The sequence below is a fragment of the Scyliorhinus torazame genome, chromosome 4 (genome assembly GCF_047496885.1).
Source record: "Scyliorhinus torazame isolate Kashiwa2021f chromosome 4, sScyTor2.1, whole genome shotgun sequence".
Taxonomy (NCBI): Eukaryota; Metazoa; Chordata; class Chondrichthyes; order Carcharhiniformes; family Scyliorhinidae; genus Scyliorhinus; species Scyliorhinus torazame.
This window is the reverse complement of record NC_092710.1, coordinates 195820618-195843210: the sequence shown is the minus strand read 5'-3', so window position 1 is coordinate 195843210 and position 22593 is coordinate 195820618. Positions and strand designations below refer to the sequence as shown.

The window sequence follows — 22593 nt, the reverse complement described above, 5'->3', positions numbered from 1 at the left end:
GCCGGGAATCGAACCTGGGACCCTGGAGCTGTGAAGCAACAGTGCTACCCATTGTGCTGCCATGCTGCCCATATTAATATATAATGTGAACAGTTGGGGTCCTAGCACAGATCCTTGCAGTACCCCACCTAGTAATTTCCTGCCAATCGGAAAAAGACCCATTTATTCCTACTCTTTGCTTCCTGTCTACAAACCAGTTTTCTATGCATCTAAAGACACTACACAAAATCCCATGCGCTTTAACTTGACATAATAATCTGCTATGTGAGAGCTTGTCGAAAGCCTTCTGAAAGTTTAAATAAACCACTTCCACCAGTCCTCCCTAGGTAACGCTGCTAGTTACATCTTCAAAGAATTCCAGTCCATTTGTCAAGCATGATTTCCCTTCTGTAAATCCATGCTGACTTTGTTTGCTTTCCAAAGCTCTGAAACTCGAGAGGTTCTGAATCTTTGGAATTCTGCACCCCAGGCAGCTGTAGGTGCTCATTTGTTGAGTGTTTTTTCAAGATGGTTAGATTTATGGGGACTAGTTATGGGGAACGTGGAGTTGATGTAGAAGTTCAACTACGAGTTTATTGAGTGCAAAGCAAGCTCGATGCCACTTATATTCTTATGTATTTGAATCAATGTAAATGTAATGTTTTCTCTTTAAATGTAGCTGTCTAAGTACACTGAGGCTGCTATTTATCCCCTTTATTATTTACTCCTAGTATTAATACAACTTCTAATACACATGTCAGTCTTCACACGCGTGGCTCAGCAGAAATGCAATGATTTTCTTTATGCCCATCTCCATTCTCTGTTGTGTGCGAAGTATTCAGTGCTGCAGTTATCTGGGTTTGAAATCAACTGGAGTGATGACTTCACTAATGAATTTGTCTTTCAAACAGTCACATTTAAATTTCACTACATTTGGATCCAGGTCTTTCATGATTTACTGTTTTCTCCAGCATCTGTTACAATTCTTTGTATCCTGAAGTCTGAGCAGCAGACTAGAGTGCACAATTGGTTTTAGCATTCATGGACATTCAGTCAGCTTCCATTTGTATTCTCCCAAAAACCAAGTCCACCTCAATGTTGTTTCATAACCCCCCCCCTGAACTGGCAGACTTCCCGTCTGACATTAGGCAGAAGACGATGTAGCATACCTTCCAATTGAAAATTTGGAATAGGGAAGGGATCATCTTTGACTCAAACCAAAAACTCCATCCACTTATCCCCGACTCTATACCCCTCCATGGTTACAACTTGAGCTGAGACGCACTGGCGTTTGGGTTAAGCTGGGGTTGAGCTTCAAACCTATTTCACCTCGGTCCGCCACCCAGCTCCACTCCCATTCTACCCGTCACCGAGACTGCTTATTTCTGTCTTTGTAACTTCAGCTGCCTCTGACCCTGAATTACTCCTCCTGTTGCCGAAGCCCTGAACATTCTATTTTGTCATTCTCTTCCAAAGTTCATCGATTGGTAAGATTGGGCAACTTCTTTGGTGCACACCTGCCCTATGCTAAGGGAAATTCTGAAAGTTAACCTGCTAATCATGCTAAAACTATTGAATATTTCATTTTTGACAATTTGAAACACATCAGACAGCTTATGTAATTTTTGTAGAATAGTAAATATGACAATAGATGTCAGTGTTTCTTTTTTTTTTAAATTTAGAGTACCGAATAATTTTTTCCAATTAAGGGGCAATTTAGTGTGGCCAATCCACCTAACCTGCACATCTTTTGGGTTGTGGGGGTGAGACCCACGCAGACACTGGGAGAATGTGCAAACTCCACAACCACAATGACCCAGGGCCAGGATCAAACCCGTGTCCTCACCGCCCTAGGCAGCTGTGCTAACCGCTGTGCCACCATGCCACCCCTCGATGTCATTGTTTTTGTTTTGTGATCAGTGAGATGTTGGGCCAGATTATCACACTTTTGGGAAGACTGTGGCCCTTAAACATGGTCAGCTGGATCCGGACACAAAGGTCCCTCTCCCCATTTCTGACATTCAATTGTTGCTGGTAGTGGAGATGGGGCAGGACATGTTTCACACAGGAAGGGGAAACCCAAATCCAGCCGGGTCATTTAAACTCTGTGATGGATTGAAACAGACCCCATATTTCTTGTTGTAAGAAGTTAACCCCATAGTATGGGAAGATGGAATTTTTTAGACCTCCTCCCATTGCCGGATTTGAAGAGGAGAGGGTGGGGTTAGAATGGTGAGGGGGCTCACAAGTGCAGTGCTTCGTCTGCTCACCCCTAACCAGTCTCCCATTTTACAAGGTGCGGCGGAGGTGTCAGGCCAACCTTGGGCCTATTGAGGCCCTTAAGTAGCCAATTGCTGAAATCGATCCCACCCACCTGCCCTATATTGAAACTCATTTATTTTGGGCTACTTTTTACCAACAGATTAATGAGTCAGAAAATTTCCCAACTCGAGCTGCTGCCTCAGTAGATAAAATCTAGCCTTTCATTCCCCATACCTGCTGGGGGCAAGAGGCCAGCCGAAAGACTCCTGTGTCGCCCATGTTGGCACCCAACTTGGGGTCCACCGGATTTGTGCCTTGGCTGCTCTTGTATTTAAATCCAAATCTTTAATTATAAGCTCATGTTGTTTATCTGGACGTGCTCCCTTCATTCTTTTTGAAGGTGCAAAGAGATTATGATGCTGCTTTTTACCAATTTGTACACTTATGAAATTTCCAAATCTTTCCCTATGTTGTTAAATTGACACTGACATTCAAATGATTACACCTTTACCAAAGGTTAACCTTCTAATTATGCATAAGGGTTATATCTCCAAAAACATATTTTTAAAATACTGGCTCGTTATGCTAGTTTTTTTGCAATTTGAAGCAGTTGTTGTCCATGTCAGTGTGATATTCTGATGCCATGCTTGATCAAACCAAATTTTAGAAAGAGGGAATCTATTGGTTGATTGTACATTCAATTTCACTACAAGCCAAAAATCTACTTTGGTAAATGCACTACTGTTGCTTAACAGCCATATGTGTGATTTTCAACCAAGTTTCCACTGCCTAGACTCCCTTCACTGTCTGGCTCTAGTATTGCTATGCATTTTCTCTGTTGAGGACTTATTCGAATGCGGTCATGCATGGATATAAGATCTATGATTTGCAGTATCTGCAGGACACTGATCAACAAAGCTAGTTTGAAGATCTTGTTAGATGGATATGGCTTTGAATCCAGTGTACAAAATTAATTCAGTTAAAAGACTTAAGTACGATGCAGCCATGGGTTGTCACTACAAAATACTTACAAATGTAATATAGTTGATCATTTGCAGCCTTATTCAGTAATTGCTATGACGATTGGCTAGTAAGTTGAAACTATTGGTGCGGTTTTAGTATCTGGAGCGCTTAACCTTGTAATTTGGCATAAAATGGAAGAAAGGGCTGTTTAATCTCACCTTAACAAATAGAAATATATACCTATGAAATAGTAATATAATAAATCAGATAATTCTACATGAGACACTAGTTAATGATAACTCAGGTTAACACGATTTCTTAATGTTCTTTGCAGGAGGAGGACGATGGTCTTGATGATGCCTTCTCAAGGTAAGGTGCCCCAGAATTTGTTTATTATATTGGTCAAAAAATAATCCTGTCCAAAATAATTTCTTGAGAAAGTAGTTTTATTGATGATAATTTATCTTTATTTATGGTTAAATATACAGTGGCATGATCTGTATTGTGAAACATGCTCCTGTATTGTGAAACATTTTGTGTTATCTTTGTGATTTTAAGTGGCTCCCTTCCCAGACAGGATTTTGTTTTTTTTCCTGGACCTGATTAGGTCACTGGTTAATATAAGTTTATTTTCGCATCATTTCCTTTCTGTATTTGCCAGAAAAAATGTGATTCATTGAAGAGCATTGGTTACATCATTGAGCCCAAGATGTATGTTTTTTGTGAACTACATTTGTTCCATTCACAGCCTATCAGAAAGTGTTCAACGTTTAATCTTGATACATGTGTTTTCAGCAGAGAAAGTGTTCAATAAAATGGCAACCATTTCCCTAGCAACCACACTGCTCCCCAATGAACTCTGCCTAAATAATGAAAGTGATTTTGAACCATGAGAAGGGAGGATCAATCCTTTTTCGCTATTTCTTTGAGAATAAATCTTGTTTTTGTGATGTTACAGAATGCATGCAACTGAATCCACTTTATTTGCCTCTCAGTTTAAGGACCTGTTCCATAAATATACTAAATCCAGTGGCTTCTGAAGGAAACACAATAGGACCTCAAACCCAGATGACTAATTCTGGTTATTTTTATAATGTTCACGCATCTTAATCAATTTTCTCAAGTAGTGTTTCTGAGGAATATAATTTTTGCATTTTTTTAACCATCTTTTGCACTCAGCATTCTTGTTAGTGGATATGTATTTGAGAAATCATCGGTTTGATTGATATTGAATGCTATGAGGACATGACAATTCACATTTGTTCACCTTTGGGACACTAATTACTCAATTACTGTGCAAGAAATGTCTAAAACAAAAGGAAGTGTTGGAAGATAGCTGTTGGAGTTTGCTGTATAAAATATTTTGGTTATATAGTATGTTGTGTTAGATACACAGGCTGCAACTGGATGCAGCATAGATCAAAAAGATACTCCAGACCTTGAAGTTAGTTCAATCAGGTTTATTGAACTAATAGCACAGTTCTCTGAGTTCGACTCTCTGCTAACTTATGTGTGGTTACTCTGTCTGACTGAACCAGACTAGCTCTTAGCCACGTGGTGGGGGTGTGAGATTGTAACAACACCCTCGACTGACTCTCTAGATATTCATCAGTGGAAAGAGGCCGAGTGTGAGTGCCTCGTGTCTTTTATAGTCCGATCTCACCCCTGAGTGTCCTGCCTGCTTATTGGTCATGTCCTGTTCTCTGTGTCCATTAGCTGCTTGTCTGTATATCATTATGTGTGTGTCCGCATATCATGACATCTCCCCTTTTTTGAATGTTTGGATGACATATGTGAACGTATTTACAAGAATAGGCCAATATTAACATATATAGATGCAGTGGATGTGAACATATTTACATGTGAAAACAGCTGTCTAATGCGAGAACACAGAACATAGCAAACAGAACAAATGTTCATAAGTCCAGCCTCTGTGGCTTGCGTCTGATCCTGGTCGACCGCTGGAGATGTGGTGGTGGGGACCACAGCGCCTTGATGGGCAGGATTGAAGCCTGACTGGTGGCCTTGTGGGTCGAGGTATCAGCAGGTGGCAAAACAACAGAATGAAACGGAGAAGAATGTGGTTGCGGGCAGGCAACTTTGCGCAGTGCCCGTCTGTTTCATCGCACAACAGAACCATCAGCCAGACACACAACATACAAGCTGGAGGCAGCCTGTCGAACAACGACAGTTGGAGCTGACCAGCCTCCATCAGGGATCTTGACCCGAACAGCGTCGGACGGGGATAACACGGGCAAATCGGTGGCATGAGCATCATAGCCCTGTTTTTGCCGGTCTCGGAGTTGCTGCATCTTCTGCAGCACCGGGAGGTGATCCAGGTTGGGCACTTGTATGGCTGGAAGTGTCGTTTGCAGGTCCCTATTCATCAGGAGTTGAGCCGGTGACATGCCAGTGGACAGTGGGGTCGCGCTGTACTCAAGCAGCAAAAGGTGAATGTCAGAGCAGAATCCGCGGCCTTGCAGATGAGCTGCTTCACTATGTGCACCCCTTTCTCAACTTTTCCGTTTGACTGTGGATAGTGTGGGCTGGAAGTGACGTGTTTGAACTGATACAACTGGGCAAACAGAGACCATTCATGGCTGTTGAAGCATGGGCCTTTGTCACTCATGACAGTGAGTGGGATACCATGCCTGGAGAACGTCTCCTTACAGGCCTTGATGACGGTCCGAGATGTGAGGTCTGAGAGCTTCACGACTTCAGGGTAATTGGAAAAATAATGAATGATTAACATGTAATCACGACCATTTACATGAAAGAGGTCGATGCTAACCTTGGACCACGGAGAGGTTTCGATTTCATGCTGCTGAAGTGTCTCCTTGCTCTGCGCTGGCTGGAAGCATTGACAGGTCGCACAGTTAAGGACCACGTTCGCAATGTCCTGGCTGATCCCGGGCCAGTAGACAGCCTGCCTGGCTCTGCGTCTGCACTTTTCCACACCCAGGTGGCCCTCATGGATTTGTCGGAGCACCAAGCTCTGGAGACTGTGTGGAATTACAATCCGGTCCAGTGTAGACCAGTTCAAAGTCGTACCTTCTGAGTTCGAGGAGGATGCGCTGCAACCGAGGCGTCATGTCATTAAGGTCCTTGTGGATACTGTGGAGCAGAGGCCTATGATCTGTCTCGACAGTGAATGTCGGCAGGCCGTAGACATAGTCGTGAAACTTGAAAATGCCAGTGAGAAGGCCCAGGCATTCCTTCTCGTCTTGTGCATACCTTTGTTCGGCGGGCATCATTGCCCTTGATGCGTAGGCAACCGGTGTCCAGGATGAAGTGTCATCGCGTTGCAGCAGGACCGCACCAATGCCATCCTAGCTCGCATCTGTCGAGATTTTTGTTTCCCTGTCTGGGTCAAAAAATGCCAATACGGGAGCAGTGGTGAGCTTGACTTTCAGCTCCAACCACTCTGCCTGATTGGCCGCCTTCCACTCGAAGGCAGTGGACTTCTTCACTAGGTTTCGTAGGGCCGTGGTGTATGAGGCCATGTTTGGGATGAACTTGCACAGAAAATTGACCATGCCCAGGAAGCGCAATACTGCCTTCTTGTCTTCCGGGACCTTCATGGCTGCGATGGCCTTGCCCTTGTCTGTGTTGGGGCACACGCCCTGCTAAGAGACCTGGTCTCCTAGGAACTTGAGTGCCGACATGCCAAAGCAACATTTGGCCCTGTTCAGCTTCAGGCCATTGGCGTGGACACGGCGGAATACCTGCTGGAGACGGGAAACATGCTCCTCAGGGGTCGTGGACTATATGATGACGTCATCCACGTACACATGAACCCCTTCGATGCCCTCCATCATCTGCTCCATGATGTGATGGAAGATCTCCGATGCCGAGATGATGCCGAACGGCATACGGTTATAGCAGTACCTGCCAAATGGTGTGTTGAAGGTGCAGAGCCTTCTGCTGGACTCATCCAGCTGGATTTGCCAGAATCCATGTGACGCATCTAACTTCGTGAAAAACCTTGCATGTGCCATCTCACTGGTGAGTTCCTCCCGCTTCGGGATGGGGTAGTGTTCACGCATTATACTCTTACTGAGATCCTTGGGATCAATGCAGATGTGCAGGTCTCCAGAGGGCTTTTTAACCACCACCATCGAGCTGACCCAGTCAGTCGGTTCGGTTACCCTGGAAATGATCCCTTGCTTCTGCAGCTCCTTGAGCTGTTCCTTCAGGCGCTCCTTCAGCGGAGCCGGGACCCGGCGTGGTGCATGGACCACTGGCTTGTCATCAGGTCGCAGTAGGATCTTGTACCGATATGGCAAACTGCCCATCCCGTCAAACACATCTGGATACTGAGCGAGGATGTCGTCAATGCCAGCTTGAAGATCCACGTTGGAGGATGTCGTTGAATAAACCCGCAGCACCAGGTTTAGCTTTTTGCAGGCATGCCCTGTAGGGCATGTAGGGATGCCCTGTCCGGCAAGACAATTTCAAACCTTAGCCGTGCATGGGTGCTCCGGTTGAAGACGAGTAGGTGGCAGGACCCCAGTGCTATGATGGCATTACCGTTAAAGTCCAGGAGCTGGCAGGCTGCTGGAAGGACCTTGGGGGGCTTCTTGATGCGTTTGACGTCTGCCTGTGAGAGGAGGTTGGCAGAAGCACCTGTGTCCAGCTTGAACTGGATGGAGCAGCGGTTGACCTGCATCACCGCATGCCATTCGTCCGCAGAATCCACAGCGAGGATGGACTGAATGCGAGTTAGGTGTGGCATGTTCACGTGTGGTAATGATGCCCACTCGGTAGGCGGACTCCAGGCACTCGTCCTCTGGATCCGTTGTGCTGCCAGGATCAGAATCCTGTAATCGTTGTTGCACGTTCTGGACACGCCGTCGTCGGAATTGGGAGCGCTGGCCTCTGACTGGTGGTGCAGACCTGCACAAGGCTGCCTAGTGTCCAGGCTTCCCGCAGTTTAAACATTGCCTGCCTCTTGCAGGGCAGTGTCCCTTTGAGTGGGCGTTGTCGCAGTTCGGGCACTTCATGACGTCGGCGTCGTGACGCGGTGTACAGCGTCGCACATGCGCAGTGCGGTCGGCAGACGTCTGCACCTGCGCAGTGTGGGTGTCGGTCGCTTCATTATCCCGTTCGCATCGCGCATGCGTGGGGCTCCGGGAAAAGCGTGCGAGATGGCCGCTGAGGCGCTGCATCTGGGAGATGGCCTGCACACTCTCTGCCTTGTGGGAGGCAAGTTTCTCATTTTCAGCCGATTTGTATTGGGAATACCGATTTTCTGCGTGCTCATGCACTATGCATGTTTCAGTTGCGACTGGCAGGGTCATATGCTTGATTTTTAAGAGCTGCTCTCTCAGAGGATCAGAGTGAACTCTCAACACGATTTGGTCTCTGATCATGGAGTCAGCAATATCACCAAAGTTGCAGGACAGCGCTAGCAGGCGGAGGTTAGTTAAGAAGGAGTTGAAAGATTCATCTGTACCTTGTAGACGCTGTTTGAATATGTAGCGCTCGAAGATTTCATTGGTGTCCACTTCACAGTGACTGTCAAACTTGTCCAGGATGGTCTGAAACTTTGTCTCGTCCTGGCCTTCGGTGAAGTTAAACGAGTTGAAGAATTTGATCACCCGCTGTCGAGAGGAGAAGCGCGATCTTTCTTGCATCAGACGCACCCTCGACGTCTGACGCTTCAATGTACAGCAGAAACTTTTGCTTGAATATCCGTCAGTTTGCACTGAGATCGCCGGAGGTTCTGAGCTGGTGAGGAGCCTGAATCTTCTCCATGGTGCCGGGATACATTTGCTGGTCGTCACGGAACAGACTGAGGGCAGCACGGTAGCATTGTGGATAGCACAATTGCTTCACAGCTCCAGGGTCCCAGGTTCGATTCCGGCTTGGGTCACAGTCTGTGCGGAGCCTGCATGTTCTCCCCGTGTCTGCGTGGGTTTCCTCCGGGTGCTCCGGTTTCCTCCCACAGTCCAAAGATGCGCAGGTTAGGTGGATTGGCCATGATAAATTGCCCTTAGTGTCCAAAATTGCCCTTAGTGTTGGGTGGGGTTACTGGGTTATGGGGATAAGGTGGAGGTGTTGACCTTGGGTAGGGTGCTTTTTTCAAGAGCCAGTGCAGACTCGATAGGCCGAATGGCCTCCTTCTGCACTGTAAATTCTATGATAAGCCACCTTAAATTAGTAGTCCCCTGGTATCATGTCATGTTAGGTACACTGGTCTAACACTGGCTGCAACTGGGTGCAGCAGAGATCAAAAAGATACTCCAGACCTTGAAGTTAGTTCAATCAGGTTTATTGAACTAATAGCACAGTTAGCACAGTTCTCTGTGAGTTCGACTTTCTGCTAACTTAAGTGTGGTTACTTGTCTGACTGAACCAGACTAGCTCTTAGCCACGTGGTGGGGGTGTGAGATTGTAACAACACCCTTGACTGACTTTCTAGATGTTCATCAATGGAAAGAGGCGAAGTGTGAGTGCCTCATGTCTTTTATAGTCCGATCCCACCCCTGAGTGTCCTGCCTGCTTATTGGTCATGTCCTGTTCTCTGTGTCCATTAGCTGTCATTATGTGTGTGTCCGCATATCATGACATAGTAAACCTTCCACATACCAATTTAGGAATTAAGGCCTTTGGGTATTGAAGGAAGATTTCATTCTAAAATAAATAACTGTGAGGATTTTTAAATTGGGAATATTGTTGCTAAATTGCCTGTAAAATATGGATGTTAAACAGGGATTTACAATCCAAAATTTGCTTCTTTCTAATCCTTCATTAGATTTCAACTTGCTCTTTTGTCAAACTTCTCACTGTGCTTAAAGTGCTGACGTTCACTACAAAACATTTCTTTGGGCACTCCAATACTTCAATCGACTGCCCAGTGTTTAGTTCTCGGCTCCACAACGTCAGAAAGCAATATGGACCTTACACGGAGTGCAGTGTAGATTTGCTAGAATTATATTTTGAGTCAAAGGGCTTTTTATAATTTTCCAGTTACGAGGAGGGATTTTTCTGGAATTTAGAAGGTTACGAGGAAATTTGATCAAAGTTTTCATGATATTGCGGAAGAGAGCGAGTGAAACTATTTCCACTGGTTGGACGGTCTAGAACTAGGGGGCACAGCCTAGAAATTAGTCAGACCTTTCAGGTGTAAAGACAGGAAATACTTCCACACACAATGGTAAGTGCACGTTTGGAACTGTTCCTCAAACTACAATTGAAGCTGAAGCTATTATTAATTTAAAAACTGAGATTGATAGCTTTTTGCAACTGAGATATTGAGGAATATGGGACAAAGGTGGGTATATGGAGTTAGGTCGCAGATCAGCTATGATCTCGTTGAATGGTGGAACTGTTACAGAGGACTAAATACCTTGGGTGGGATTCTCCGAAATGGAGGCAGAGTATTCGCGTCGTCGTGAACGCCGTCGAGGTTCACGACGGCGCGAAACGGCCCTATCCCGACCGATTCAGGGTCCGATAATGGGCTCGGAGCTGCGCCGCGTCATTTACGCGAGCCAGGCCTTGGCGCCGCGTCAAGGCAGCGGCGCATACATGACGCGGCCGGCGCCGCATAACTGGCGTCACTCGCGCATGCGTGGTTGCCGTCCTCTCCGAGTCCGTCCCGCAAGAAGATGTCAGACGGATCTTGCGGGGCTGCAGAAGAAAGGAGGTCCTCCTTCAGAGAGGGCGGCCCGACGATCGGTGGGCACTGATCACGGGCCACACCCCATTTGAGGCCCCCCCGGTGCAGGATTCCCCCCCCCCCCCCCCCCCCGGGCAGGGCCCCCCCCCCCCATCGTTCCCGCGCTGTTCCCGCCGGCCGCGACCAGGTGTGGACGGTGCCGGGGGGAACCCGCCGTTTTGGGCTGGCCGCTCAGCCCATCCGGGCCTGAGAATAGCAGGGGTGCCAAAGAATCGCCATTTTGGGTGTCTCGGCCGATTCTCCGGCCTGCGTCGCGCTGAACTCGACGGGGCCTTTCTCGCCGCTTGGGAGAATCGCGGGAGGGCGTCAGACCGGCGTCGCGAGAAAATTTGGCGACCCAGGCGATTCTCCCAACCGGCGCGGGAGCGGAGTATCGCGCCCCTTATTCTTGTTCCTTTGTGTGAATGAGGGCAGCTGGGTACTTTTGCATGGGGGGGCACTGGCTAAACTCTCCCAAAACTACCCTTTTATCAATGTCCACACGTGCCCAGTTTACAGCAGGGGGCACTGGATAATGATTAGAAGCAAGAATCCAATCTTCTTAGCCTCAAAATGTTGAGGCCAGTTGTAATTGCTTTAACTTAGGTGAGCTATTTTGGAACAGATATGTAATCAAATGTGGCTATGCTTATAGTTTACTACACTTTAGTAAATATGGCTTTATCCGAGAATGCCAGGGGAGCTTTTAAAATCACTAACTTGCTGCATCATTTTGCCCCAACTGGCCAAAATAGCTATTTCCAAATGCAAAAATCAAACAAAGGGGACCTGCTGTTAAAAGTTTTAATGTCTAATACGTTGCATCAGCACATTTAACAATTTATTTAAGTGATTGCTGCTGGTTTTTAAAAGAATATTCTAATCCATTCTTTAATTGATCTTCTGTTCATCAGTATTCCAGATGTTCATGTGATCATTCCTTTAGCTGTTGTGTGGGAGAGAACCCTGTATTTTGGGAAGGCATCCTGTATTGCAAAGATTTGTTGCTTTTAACAATAGTTCAGTGTCTTTGGCATTTTCTTGTTACATGGCTTGATAGGCATTGACATCCTTCTTGGGAAACTATTAAGTATGTATAGAAAATTTGCTGTCACTTAGTTGGAACACCATGTTCCGATCATTGTGGAGCTGACAAGATGAGCAAGATTTTCAAGTTTGCGATTAGTTTATCTGAAAATATATCTAAATAATTCCAGTGTCTTTCCAAATATTCACTTTCTTAATTGGCATTTTTTCTTCTAGTTGTCCTTCTTCAGAGAATAAATTCTTTTTGGTATTTGTCCCAAAGGAGTAACTTAACCTTCACTAAAATATATTGTGAGCCATTCCATTTCTTGAACTGTCTTCTGCCCAATACATGGAATTTGGAAAATGTTTCAAGAAATGCTCCTCGTGTGAGAGATTTGTATTGAGAGTGGAATCCTGGAATTAAATATCCAGTCAACTTTCAGTTGCAATCAAAGATATGTTTACCAAAAAGGAGCCAAATCAAACATTAGATGCTGCTAAAATCAATAAGTTGTGTGAAGCATGACTTTTATTTTCCAATTTTACAAGCAGCATTGTGGATGGAGTTGAACCAATCACAGGTATTTTTTTAAAATTGATATATTTATGTTTTTATACATATATTCTTTTAAACTCATATTTTCATTCAGTGGTTAATTTGAACCATGAATATACCCTTAGAAACTAAACTAGCAAGGACCTGTGCATAACCAAAATATCAAAATGCTACAGATAGGTTCTTGATTAATAAGGGGATCAGGGGTTATGGGGAGAAGGCGGGAGAAAGGGGATGAGAAAAATATCAGCCAAGATTAAATGCGGAGCAGACTCGATGGGCCAAGTGGCCTAATTATGCTCCTATGTCTTATGGTCTTTTTGTTTTGTGATTACTTTTTGAATGGAGTTTTGACACTTGCTGTCATTCCGAGCCACAAACCCTGTGTGGGGCTGCATAATTCTGCACCAGAGGGGCTGAAATAAAAGTGAAAGTTCAGAAAACTATTGGATGAACAACAGGCCTCAAACTTAAATCACGAAGTTCAAAATACTATTAGCATTTTCTTTACAGAAAAGAAGCATTGACTTCTATTATCATTGCAGTGGTGCATGTAGCTTATTTCATGATGCCTAAAGCATGACATGGAGATCTTTCATCCCATTTTCAGGTCGTCAATACAATATTTTGTAGAGAAGCCATTTGGAATGTAATTATAATGGTGTAGCTGGAAAGATAATTTTAGTTAACACTAATGTTAAATCTTCATGCAGAGAAGACCATAAGCAGTCCTCCATGTCAGCAAAACCAGCAATCAAAGTGAAATAAATGGGGAAAAATGTACCTCAACCTAGCCAGTTAAGTTGACAGTGAGCAGATTATAAACAAGTCTACTTGTTAATTAGGTTGACCTGCCTAAAGAGCTTGATTCCTGGCAAGAAGTGCTATTTATTTAGTATGTTATGAATTGAATAAATAGCTTTAGACATTCGTGCTTTAAATAAGAAAGTTCAAGATGCTGTCTAAAATTATTACTAATCCCGTTAATTTTGAACTTTTATGTTCAAGCATTATATCAATAAGTGTGCAAATATTAGTGATGCTGTTTCTGTGAGTATTTAAACTTAATGGCTGAACACAATTTTTTTGAGGTTAGATGAGCAGAACAGTTGAACTAGAATTCGCAAGTTAATTTTCATGAGGTCACCTATAAGATCCACCTGTCCTGTTCTATGAAACATGACTTCCTACTTTTGGTTAGCCATTTTATGTAAATGTGTGATGTCTGTGTTTGTGTACATTATTACTGGATAGGGTTCAGAGGCCTCATTGTCTCCATGTTGAACTGGTTAAACCAATAATTGAAATTGTGCTCTTTAACTTATTACACCATTAGTAATAAACTACTGTAAGAAAAAACATGATATCATGCTCACAGATTACAAAAAAAAGTTTGTCCTATTTAGAATATTTAATGACCACTTTGCTGGTACAACTTAGGATGGTAACTGCATTGTAATATTTTGTGGGTTCTAGAAGATTATTTTGAAATCCGTCTGCCTGCAGATGAGGGCTGTTATCACTGTCAATTATGAAACCTGCTAATTTTCTTTCATGTGGTTACAGTTAGGGTTGCCAACCCTGCAGGATTGGCCTGGAGTCTCCAGGAATTGAAGACCAATCTCCAGGAAACTGCTGTGTGCAACCCATGGCAAAAAGTATCAGGGCATTTTTTTTTTTTAAATGTCATTTTCTTTAAGCATTTCTCTTTTACCAGATATAAAAATATTGAGAGCATGGAGAAAACACAGTTGGTTGACAGTTGAGCATCATCCAATTGGGCAATTTGACTTTTTGCTTTCCAGTTGGTGTAGGTAGGCATTACATCACAAGGATGGATTTGTTGGCTGACTAAATAGCAAGAGCTTTGAGGAAAGCCATGTGATGGAACCTCCAGAAATACATTTAATCACAGTTCGTAACCTTATTTATAGTCTTGGGTGTAAGGGCTTAGATTCTTCATTCGATTTACGCTGGTCCAGTGCTTGCTACTGATGTGTCCTTTGAAATGATGCTGAGATATCAATATAGCCACCTTCATATGAATGAATATTACAATTGGCAAATAATAGAAATATATCATGGGATGTATTTGGTGGCATTTGTGGTGTCATTCATTAAACTCTTTGAATAGAATTTCAAGACTGCTCTGTCCCTGGCAACGCGCTGGAGGTTGCATGCGACACAGCTGACTTCATTGGCGCCTGGTACTTCTGGCGTCCTGGGCTGGTACGTGGCACTGCTGGCCTCCTAAGCTGGCACATGGCACTGCTGGCCTCCTGGGCTGGTACGTGGCACTGCTGGACTACTGGGCTAGTACGTGGCACTGCTGGACTTCTGGGCTAGTACGTGGCACTGCTGGACTTCTGGGCTGGTACTTGGCATTGCTGGACCTCTGGGCTGGTATGTGGCATTGCTGGCCTCTGGGACTGACACATGTCACTGCTGGACTTCCGAGCTGGCGCCTGGCACTGCTGGCCTCCTGGGCTGGCACCTGCCACTGCTGGCCTCCTGGGCTGGCGCCTGGCACTGCTGGCCTCCTGGGCTGGCCTCCTGGCACTGCTGGCCTCTTGGCATTGCTGGCCTCCTGGCACTGCTGGCCTCCTGGGCTGGCGCCTGGCACTGCTGGACTTCCGAGCTGGCGCCTGGCACTGCTGGCCTCCTGGGCTGGCACTGCTGGCCTCCTGGGCTGGCGCCTGGCACTGCTGGCCTCCTGGGCTGGCACTTGGTACTGCTGGCCTCCTGGCATTGCTGGCCTCCTGGGCTGGTACGTGGCATTGCTGGCCTCTGGGACTGACACATGTCACTGCTGGCCTCCTGGGCTGACACCTGGCACTGCTGGCCTCCTGGGCTGACACCTGGCACTGCTGGCCTCCTGGGCTGGCACCTGGCACTGCTGGCCTCCTGGGCTGACACCTGGCACTGCTGGCCTCCTGGGCTGGCGCCTGGCACCGCTGGCCTCCTGGGCTGGCGCCTGGTACTGCTGGCCTCCTGGGCTGGCACTGCTGGCCTCCTGGGCTGGCGCCTGGCACTGCTGGCCTCCTGGGCTGGCACTGCTGGCCTCCTGGGCTGGCACTGTTTCTGCTGGCCTCCTGGGCTGGCACTGGCACTGCTGGCCTTCTGGGCTGGCAGATGGCATTGGTGGACTTCTGGGCTCGTACGTGGCACTTCTGGGCTGGTACATGGCACTGCTGGCCTCTGCGATTGGCACGTGGCACTGCTGGACGTCTGGGCTGGTACGTGGCACTGCTGGACTTCTGGGTTGGTATGTGGCCCTGCTGGACTTCTGGGCTGGCAGGTGACACTGCTGGCCTGGGCTGGCACGTGACACTGCTGGACCTCTGGGCTGGCACGTGGCACTGCTGGACTTCTGGGTTGGCACGTGGCACTGCTGGACTTCTGGGCTGGTACGTGGCACTGCTGGAAGTCTGGGCTGATATATGGCACTGCTGGCCTCGGGCTGGCATCTGGCAGTGCTGTTGTCACTGACACCTGGCACTGCTGGCCTCCTGGTCTGGCACCTGGCATTGCTAGCCTCACTAGCACGTGGCACAGCTGGCCTCCCAAGATTTACTACAGCCATTGCCCGGAGACCTTTCAAGCAGAGGTCAGGCTGTCTTCCAATTTTCTTTTAAACGGCTGCACCCCAGAAACATGGCCCAGATCATTTATGCATCCTTGAAGTAGGTGGGAATCCTGTTCCATCAGCACTTCTGCTGGCATTAAGATCAAATAAGAACTAAAGATTACAATTTCATGGCCTCAATTGATGATGATTTTTAAAAAAATATCGCCAGCATATTACTTATGAGAGTGGGACATTTCGGATAGCTCTGCCAGAGAGCTGGTACTGGTACGATAAGCCAAATGGCCTGTGCTGTATCTATCGTTTTATGATTCTATGAATTGTAAAATTGTCGCGACAAACTTACCACCTAGGAAAAACATAACATCAATGATGGTGGTACATTGATGTTTGCTGTCCCCTAGTGGAATTACATTGCATTAATTTCTCTCAAGCTTTACATTTCTAGCCATGTACTAAAAACTACCAGCATAATGATGGTGTGACCCTCGTCTGTTTAATGTCAGTTGCTCCTCTCGTACAGTGAGTTTGATGTATATACACACACTAGAAATCAGACACATCAAACAATTCTGCTCTCAATCACATACCTATTTTCCTCCAACATTGCAATTTTGAAGTGTTTTTGAAATTGTGACGAGTAAGGAAAATTGGTAAGATATTCACACAACATTTTATTGTCTCCTTAGTTTGCATGGCTTCACTCCAATGTAAGGGCCGGCATATTTTACTTACTTACATCATGTAGCACACTCTCTATTTCTTTCCAGATTTGTTTTGTCTTCTCAATGGCAGTCTGTTTAAGTGATACAGTTTTGTGTATGAATAGAAAAAAATGAGTGATAGCATGCTGTCAGCCTCGTACATCACAGCTGAGCTACTCTAACCTAATTTCTACAAGTGTGTGGTTTTCGTCGGGAGTGAGAACTATGGTGGAACTTCCCAGCCCAGAGCTACAAAGCCAAGTGCAACGCTCCTTTGCTAGAGATTGCCTGACTCCACACCGACCACTGAATTGAAGTGTGCTCCACTAATACTCTGTCACCGGAGATCCATCACCTATCCCAAATCTTCCATCAAAATGTGTGAATGGAAAATGTTACCCGTGTTAGTTACCTGTGATTAAAACAGCCAATTCTGACCTCTGACAATAGGAAAACGCCAAACTGCATTCACTTGCCAGAATCAGACTAAGAATGGAGCATAGAATTCTGGATCTGTACCTGCCACAAGTGTTCATTAGAAAATCAAGAGCAATGCATGCACAAGGTTTTTGGATGCATTTTCTTAGCAAATGAGATCAAGGAGCATTGACCTCCCCCCCCCCCCCCCCCCCAAGATTTTCATGCACACAGCACGTGGGATCTAGCAATACTTGGGCAGTGCATTTTTCTACGACCCAGTTGATATTATAATTGAAAGATCCCAATATGAACCCTGGCTCAAAAGACTGTAACTTTTACTTGTATAAAACAAGGAATAGAGTCACAGGATGGCTAATTAGTTTTAGCACCAAGAAAAGAAGCATTAAACATGAAAAGTTGGATTACTATACAATGCTCCTTTACTACCCCCTTAGTTTAACAACTACACACAGATTTTAAGATGAATACGGATTGCAAAGTACATCTTAAATTAGAATGGTCTCATTAATACACAAAATCCCTTATAAGATGACCGTTGTAAGACAGATTCCTCTCTGAAGTCAAGTGAATGTCTGTCGTTTTCTCCTTCCAATCCACACACCCCTCTCCAACCAGATGATTCTTGTACGATGAGCCACCTTGTCTCACTAAACTCCGGCATCCACACAAGTGATTTCAAATTCTGCTTTCAAAAGTCACATTTTTAAATCATCTTTTAAATTATGCTTTCCCTCAGCTTCCAACAGGGTTTCATTTTCAGGTGTTACACCTCTCCCCTCCGGTTCCCTTTATCAAAAGCTTTTTGCACAAACTCTGAATTCCAGCCAGAGATTTCCACAGTTATTTCAAATAATATTTCCAAACTGTAGTACTTTCTCACAAACCTTAGCACTGCAGCAGATACCTTTCTGGCCTCTCACGATCCAATGCCTTTTCAACTCTCTCTTTCTCATTTGAACAGCAATCTGTTCTGCTTCCCTGTTTCCTCTATTCCGTTAACTCCAAATTTTTGGAAACTTCTTTTCATTTGTCTAGTTTCCTTAACTAGCTGGGCTTTAGATTTCCAGCATCTGTTTTCTTAACTTCCCTCCTTTGTCCTTTGTTATGTTTGGGTCACATCCTTAATGAGTACTTCGCATTGGTATTCACCAAGGAGAGCGACATGATGGATGTTGAGGTCAGGGATGGGTATGTGAATACTCTAGGACATGTCAGCATAATGAAGGAGGAAGTGATGGATACCTTAAAATGCATTACGGTGGACAAGTCCCTTGGTCTGGATGGGATATATCCCAGGTTACTCTGGGAGACGAGAGAGGAAATAGCTGGGGCCTTAACAGATATCTTTGACCACAGGTGAGGTTCCAGAGGACTGGAGAATAGCCAATGTTGTCCCTTTGTTTAAGAAGGGAAGCAGGGATAATCCAGGAAATTGTAGGCCAGTGAGCCTGACATCAGTTGTGGGGAAGTGTTGGAGAAGATATTGAGGGACAGGCGAATGGACTTGTCAGTGATAGGCAACGTGTTCAAATTAATTGATGAGAGAAAGTGGACATAATCTAGATAGACTTTAGTAAGGCATTAGAAAAGGTCCCTCATGGCAGACTGGTACAAAAGGGTAAAGTTGCATGGGATTCGGGGTGTGCTAGGTAGATGGATAAAGAACTGGCTTGGCAACAGGAGACCGAGAGTAGCAGTAGAAGGGAGTTTTTCAGAATGGAGATCTGTAACTAATGGTGAACAACAGGGATCAGTGCTGAGGCCACTGCTGTTTGTAATATATAGAAATGATCTGGAGGAAGATGTAAATGGTCCGATTAGCAAGTTTACAGATGGCACTAAGATAGGTGGAGTTGCAGATGTGGTGATATGCCTATGGGCTATATCATAGTTAGATGTGCGACCTCCAACCAGAAGGTGGGATCCAGGCACACCATGCGATCTCAAGACCAAGGTCCTGGGACCTGGATATAAAGGGAGACACATCCGGCCATCTTCAGAGGAAGATTGAAAGGATAATAAGACAGACATGTAATTGGTCAGTTCTAGGTATAAGTTCCAGAGGAGTAGCAAGACTCCATGATCACGAGCTCTGAATTAGATTGCCATCTTACCACATGAGACACAATAAAAGGATCCCGGTTTGGGCAGATCGAAGTGTTTGGTGAGTTACTTCATAAAGTAAAACACAATAGCATATAGTGAAGTGGACTGTCAGAAAATACAGTAGAATATAGATTGGAGAGTTGGGCAGAGAAATGGCAGATGGAGTTAAATCCGGATAAATGCAAGGTGATGCATTTTGGAAGATTAAATTCAGATGTGAATTACACAGTAAATGGCAGAACCCTCAAGAGCATTGGCATACAGAAGGATTCACAGTAACTTCATTTGAAGCCTACTTGTGACAATAAGCGATTTTCATTTCATCTGGGTGTTCAGGTCCATAGTTCCATGAAAGTGACAATGCAGGTGGATAAGGTGGTCATGAAGGCATACGGCATGTTTGCCTTCATTGGCCGGGACATTGAGTACAAGAGTTGGCAGGTCATGTTTATAGTGTATAAAACTTTAGTTAGGCCACATTTGGAACATTGCATGCAGTTCTGATTGCCGCACTACCAGAAGGACGTAGATGCTTTGAAGAGAGTGCAAAGAAGTGCAGTGCCAGTGGTTGAAAGTGCAAAGAAGGTTTACCAAGATGTTGCCTGGTCTGGAGGGGGTTAGCTATGAGTAGAGGTTGAAAAAACTTGGATTGTTTTCATTGGAAAGACGGAGGCTGAGGGGAGACTTGATTGAGGTCTACAAAATCATGAGAGGTATAGTTGGTTTACAGGTGCAACAGGTGATTAAGAAGGTGAATGGAGTTTTGTCCTTCATTGCTAGAGGGATGGAGTTTAAGACTAGGGAGGTTATGCTGCAACTGTATAAGGTGTTAGTGAGGCCACACCTGGAGTATTGTGTTCAGTTTTGGTCTCCTTACCTGAGAAAGGATATACTGGCACTGGAGGGTGTGCAGAGGAGATTCACTAGGTTAAGCCCAGAGTTGAGGGGGTTGGATTACGAGGAGAGGTTGAGTAGACTGGGACTGTACTCATTGGAATTTAGAAGGATGCGGGAGGATCTTATAGAAACATATAAAATTATGAAGTGAATAGACAGGATAGATGCGGGCAGGTTGTTTCCACTGGCGGGTGAAAGTAGAACTAGGTGGAATCATGTCAAAGTAAGGGAAGTAGATTTAGGACTGAGCTTAGGAGGAACTTCTTCACCCAGAGGGTTGTGAATCTATGGAATTCCTTGCCCAGTGAAGCAGTAGAGGCTCCTTCATTAAATGTTTTTAAGATAAAGATAGATAGTTTTTTGAAGAATAAAGGGATTAAGGGTTATGGTGTTCAGGCCGGAAAGCGGAGCTGAGTCCACAAAAGATCAGCCATGATCTCATTGAATGGCGGAGCAGGGTCAAAGGGCTAGATGGCCTACTCCTGCTCCTAGTTCTTACGTTCTTATAGACAGGGTGGATAGTCAGAAGCCTTTTCCCAGGGTGGAAGACTCAATTACAAGGGAGCACAGGTTCAAGGTGCGAGGGGGAAAGTTTAGGAGAGATGTGCGGAGAAAGTTTTTCACGCAGAGGGTGGTGGGTGCCTGGAACTGGTTGCCAGTGGAGGTGGTGGAAGCAGGCACGATAGCAATGTTTAAGATGCATCTTGTTAGACACATAAACGTGCAGGGAATGGAGGGATGTAGATCATTTGGACAATAAGTAGTCGGTCTAAATAAGTAATCTGGATCAGTGCAGGCATGGTGACCACAGGGCCTATTCCTGTGCTGTAATGTTCTCTGTTTTCAACCATGAATTCATAATGTGGCTTTTCTCATAGTAAGGCTGAGAGAGATGTTCCCTCTTTAGCCTACTAAAACTAGCTGCTTCTACCAGAGGTGTGAGAGCTACCTTTTTTCCCCACTACCTATTTCTAACTGCAATCAAATTAGCTAAACATAAACGTAAGTTTCTCGACCTTGCAAGGCCTCAGTTGCTGAGCAGCCACTGCTGGTTCGTTTACTTTATTTAAGGTGTATCTTAAACATTGCTATCATAACTGCTTCCTCCACTGGCAGCCAGTTCCAAGCACCCCCCACCCTCTGCGATTGAATTGGGTTTATGGACGGACTCAAAATGGCAAAAAATAGCTGTTTGATGCTTGGTAAGATGAGTGGTAAAGCAAAACGTGCAGAGGATACCGGAAGTCTGCAGAAGGATTTGGATAGGTTAGGTGAATGGGCTAGGGTCTGGCAGATCGAATTCAGTGTTGCCAAGTGTGAGACTATCCATTTTGGGAGGAATAACAGCAGAATGGATTATTATTTAAACGGTAAGATGTTAAAACATGCTGCTGTGCAGAGGGACCTGGGTGTGCTAGTGCACAAGTCGCAAAAAGTTGGTGTGCAGGTGCAACAGGTGATTAAGAAGGCTAATCGAGTTTTGTCTTTCTTGCTAGAGGGATGGAGTTCAAGACTAGTGAGGTTATGCTGCAATTGTATAGGGTGTTGGTGAGGCCGCATCTGGAGTATTGTGTTCAGTTTTGGTCTCCTTTCCTGAGAAAGGACATATTGGCACTGGAGGGAGTGCAGAGGAGATTCACTAGGTTGATCCCAGAGTTGAGGGGATTAGATTATGATGAGAGGTTGAGTAGACTGGGACTGTACTCATTGGAGTTTAGAAGGATGCGGGGAGATCTTATTGAGACATATAAAATTATGAAGGGAATAGATAGGATAGATGCGGGCAGGTTGTTTCCACTGGTCAGGGAAAGCAGAACTAGGGGGCATAGCCTCAAAATAAGGGGAAGTAGATTTAGGACGGAGTGTAGGGGGAACTTCTTCACCCAAAGGATTGTGAATCTCTGGAATTCCTTGCCCAGTGAAGCAGTTGAGGCTCCTTCTTTAAACGTTTTTAAGAAAAAGCTAGATACCTTTCTAAAGAATAAAGGGTTTCGGGGATATGGTGTACGGGCCGGAGAGTGGAGCTGAGTCCACAAAGATCAGCCATGATCTCATTGAATGGCGGAGCAGGCTCGAGGGGCCAGATGGCCTACTCCTGTTCCTAGTTCTTATGTATGTTTAACCACAAGTGAATCCCTCAGATTGTATACCTGAGACTATAGAATATGACTAAAATAATTTTTTAGATTCCAAGTTTCAGACTGTTGAAGGAAGTGGTGAGGTGAATGAATAAGTTATTTGTGCTGAATCGGGATAATAATTTGAAGATGTGTAAACTACAGTGTAAAATAATGCAGCTATTGAAGAGCCCTGTCCAAAGGAAACAGGGGCTGGACAAAATATAGCACTGAGGCACACTGTCTTGGAACATATCTACTTGCTGGGAGATTGATTGATAATATTAGCC

General features: G+C 45.2%; 1 protein-coding gene across 2 annotated transcripts in view; it reads left to right on the top strand.

The window, feature by feature from the left end:
- The window catches only part of LOC140410675 (low density lipoprotein receptor adapter protein 1-B-like), a 165982-nt gene that overhangs the window by 137030 nt on the left and 6359 nt on the right, over nucleotides 1-22593 (top strand). Inside the window, exons 8-9 of one of the 2 annotated variants that reach the window (XM_072499060.1) lie at nucleotides 3539-3573; nucleotides 12449-12477. In XM_072499060.1, the coding sequence (XP_072355161.1) occupies nucleotides 3539-3573; nucleotides 12449-12477 (64 nt within the window). The remainder of the gene's footprint in view (nucleotides 1-3538; nucleotides 3574-12448; nucleotides 12478-22593) is intronic. The other variant, XM_072499059.1, reaches the window with a different exon arrangement.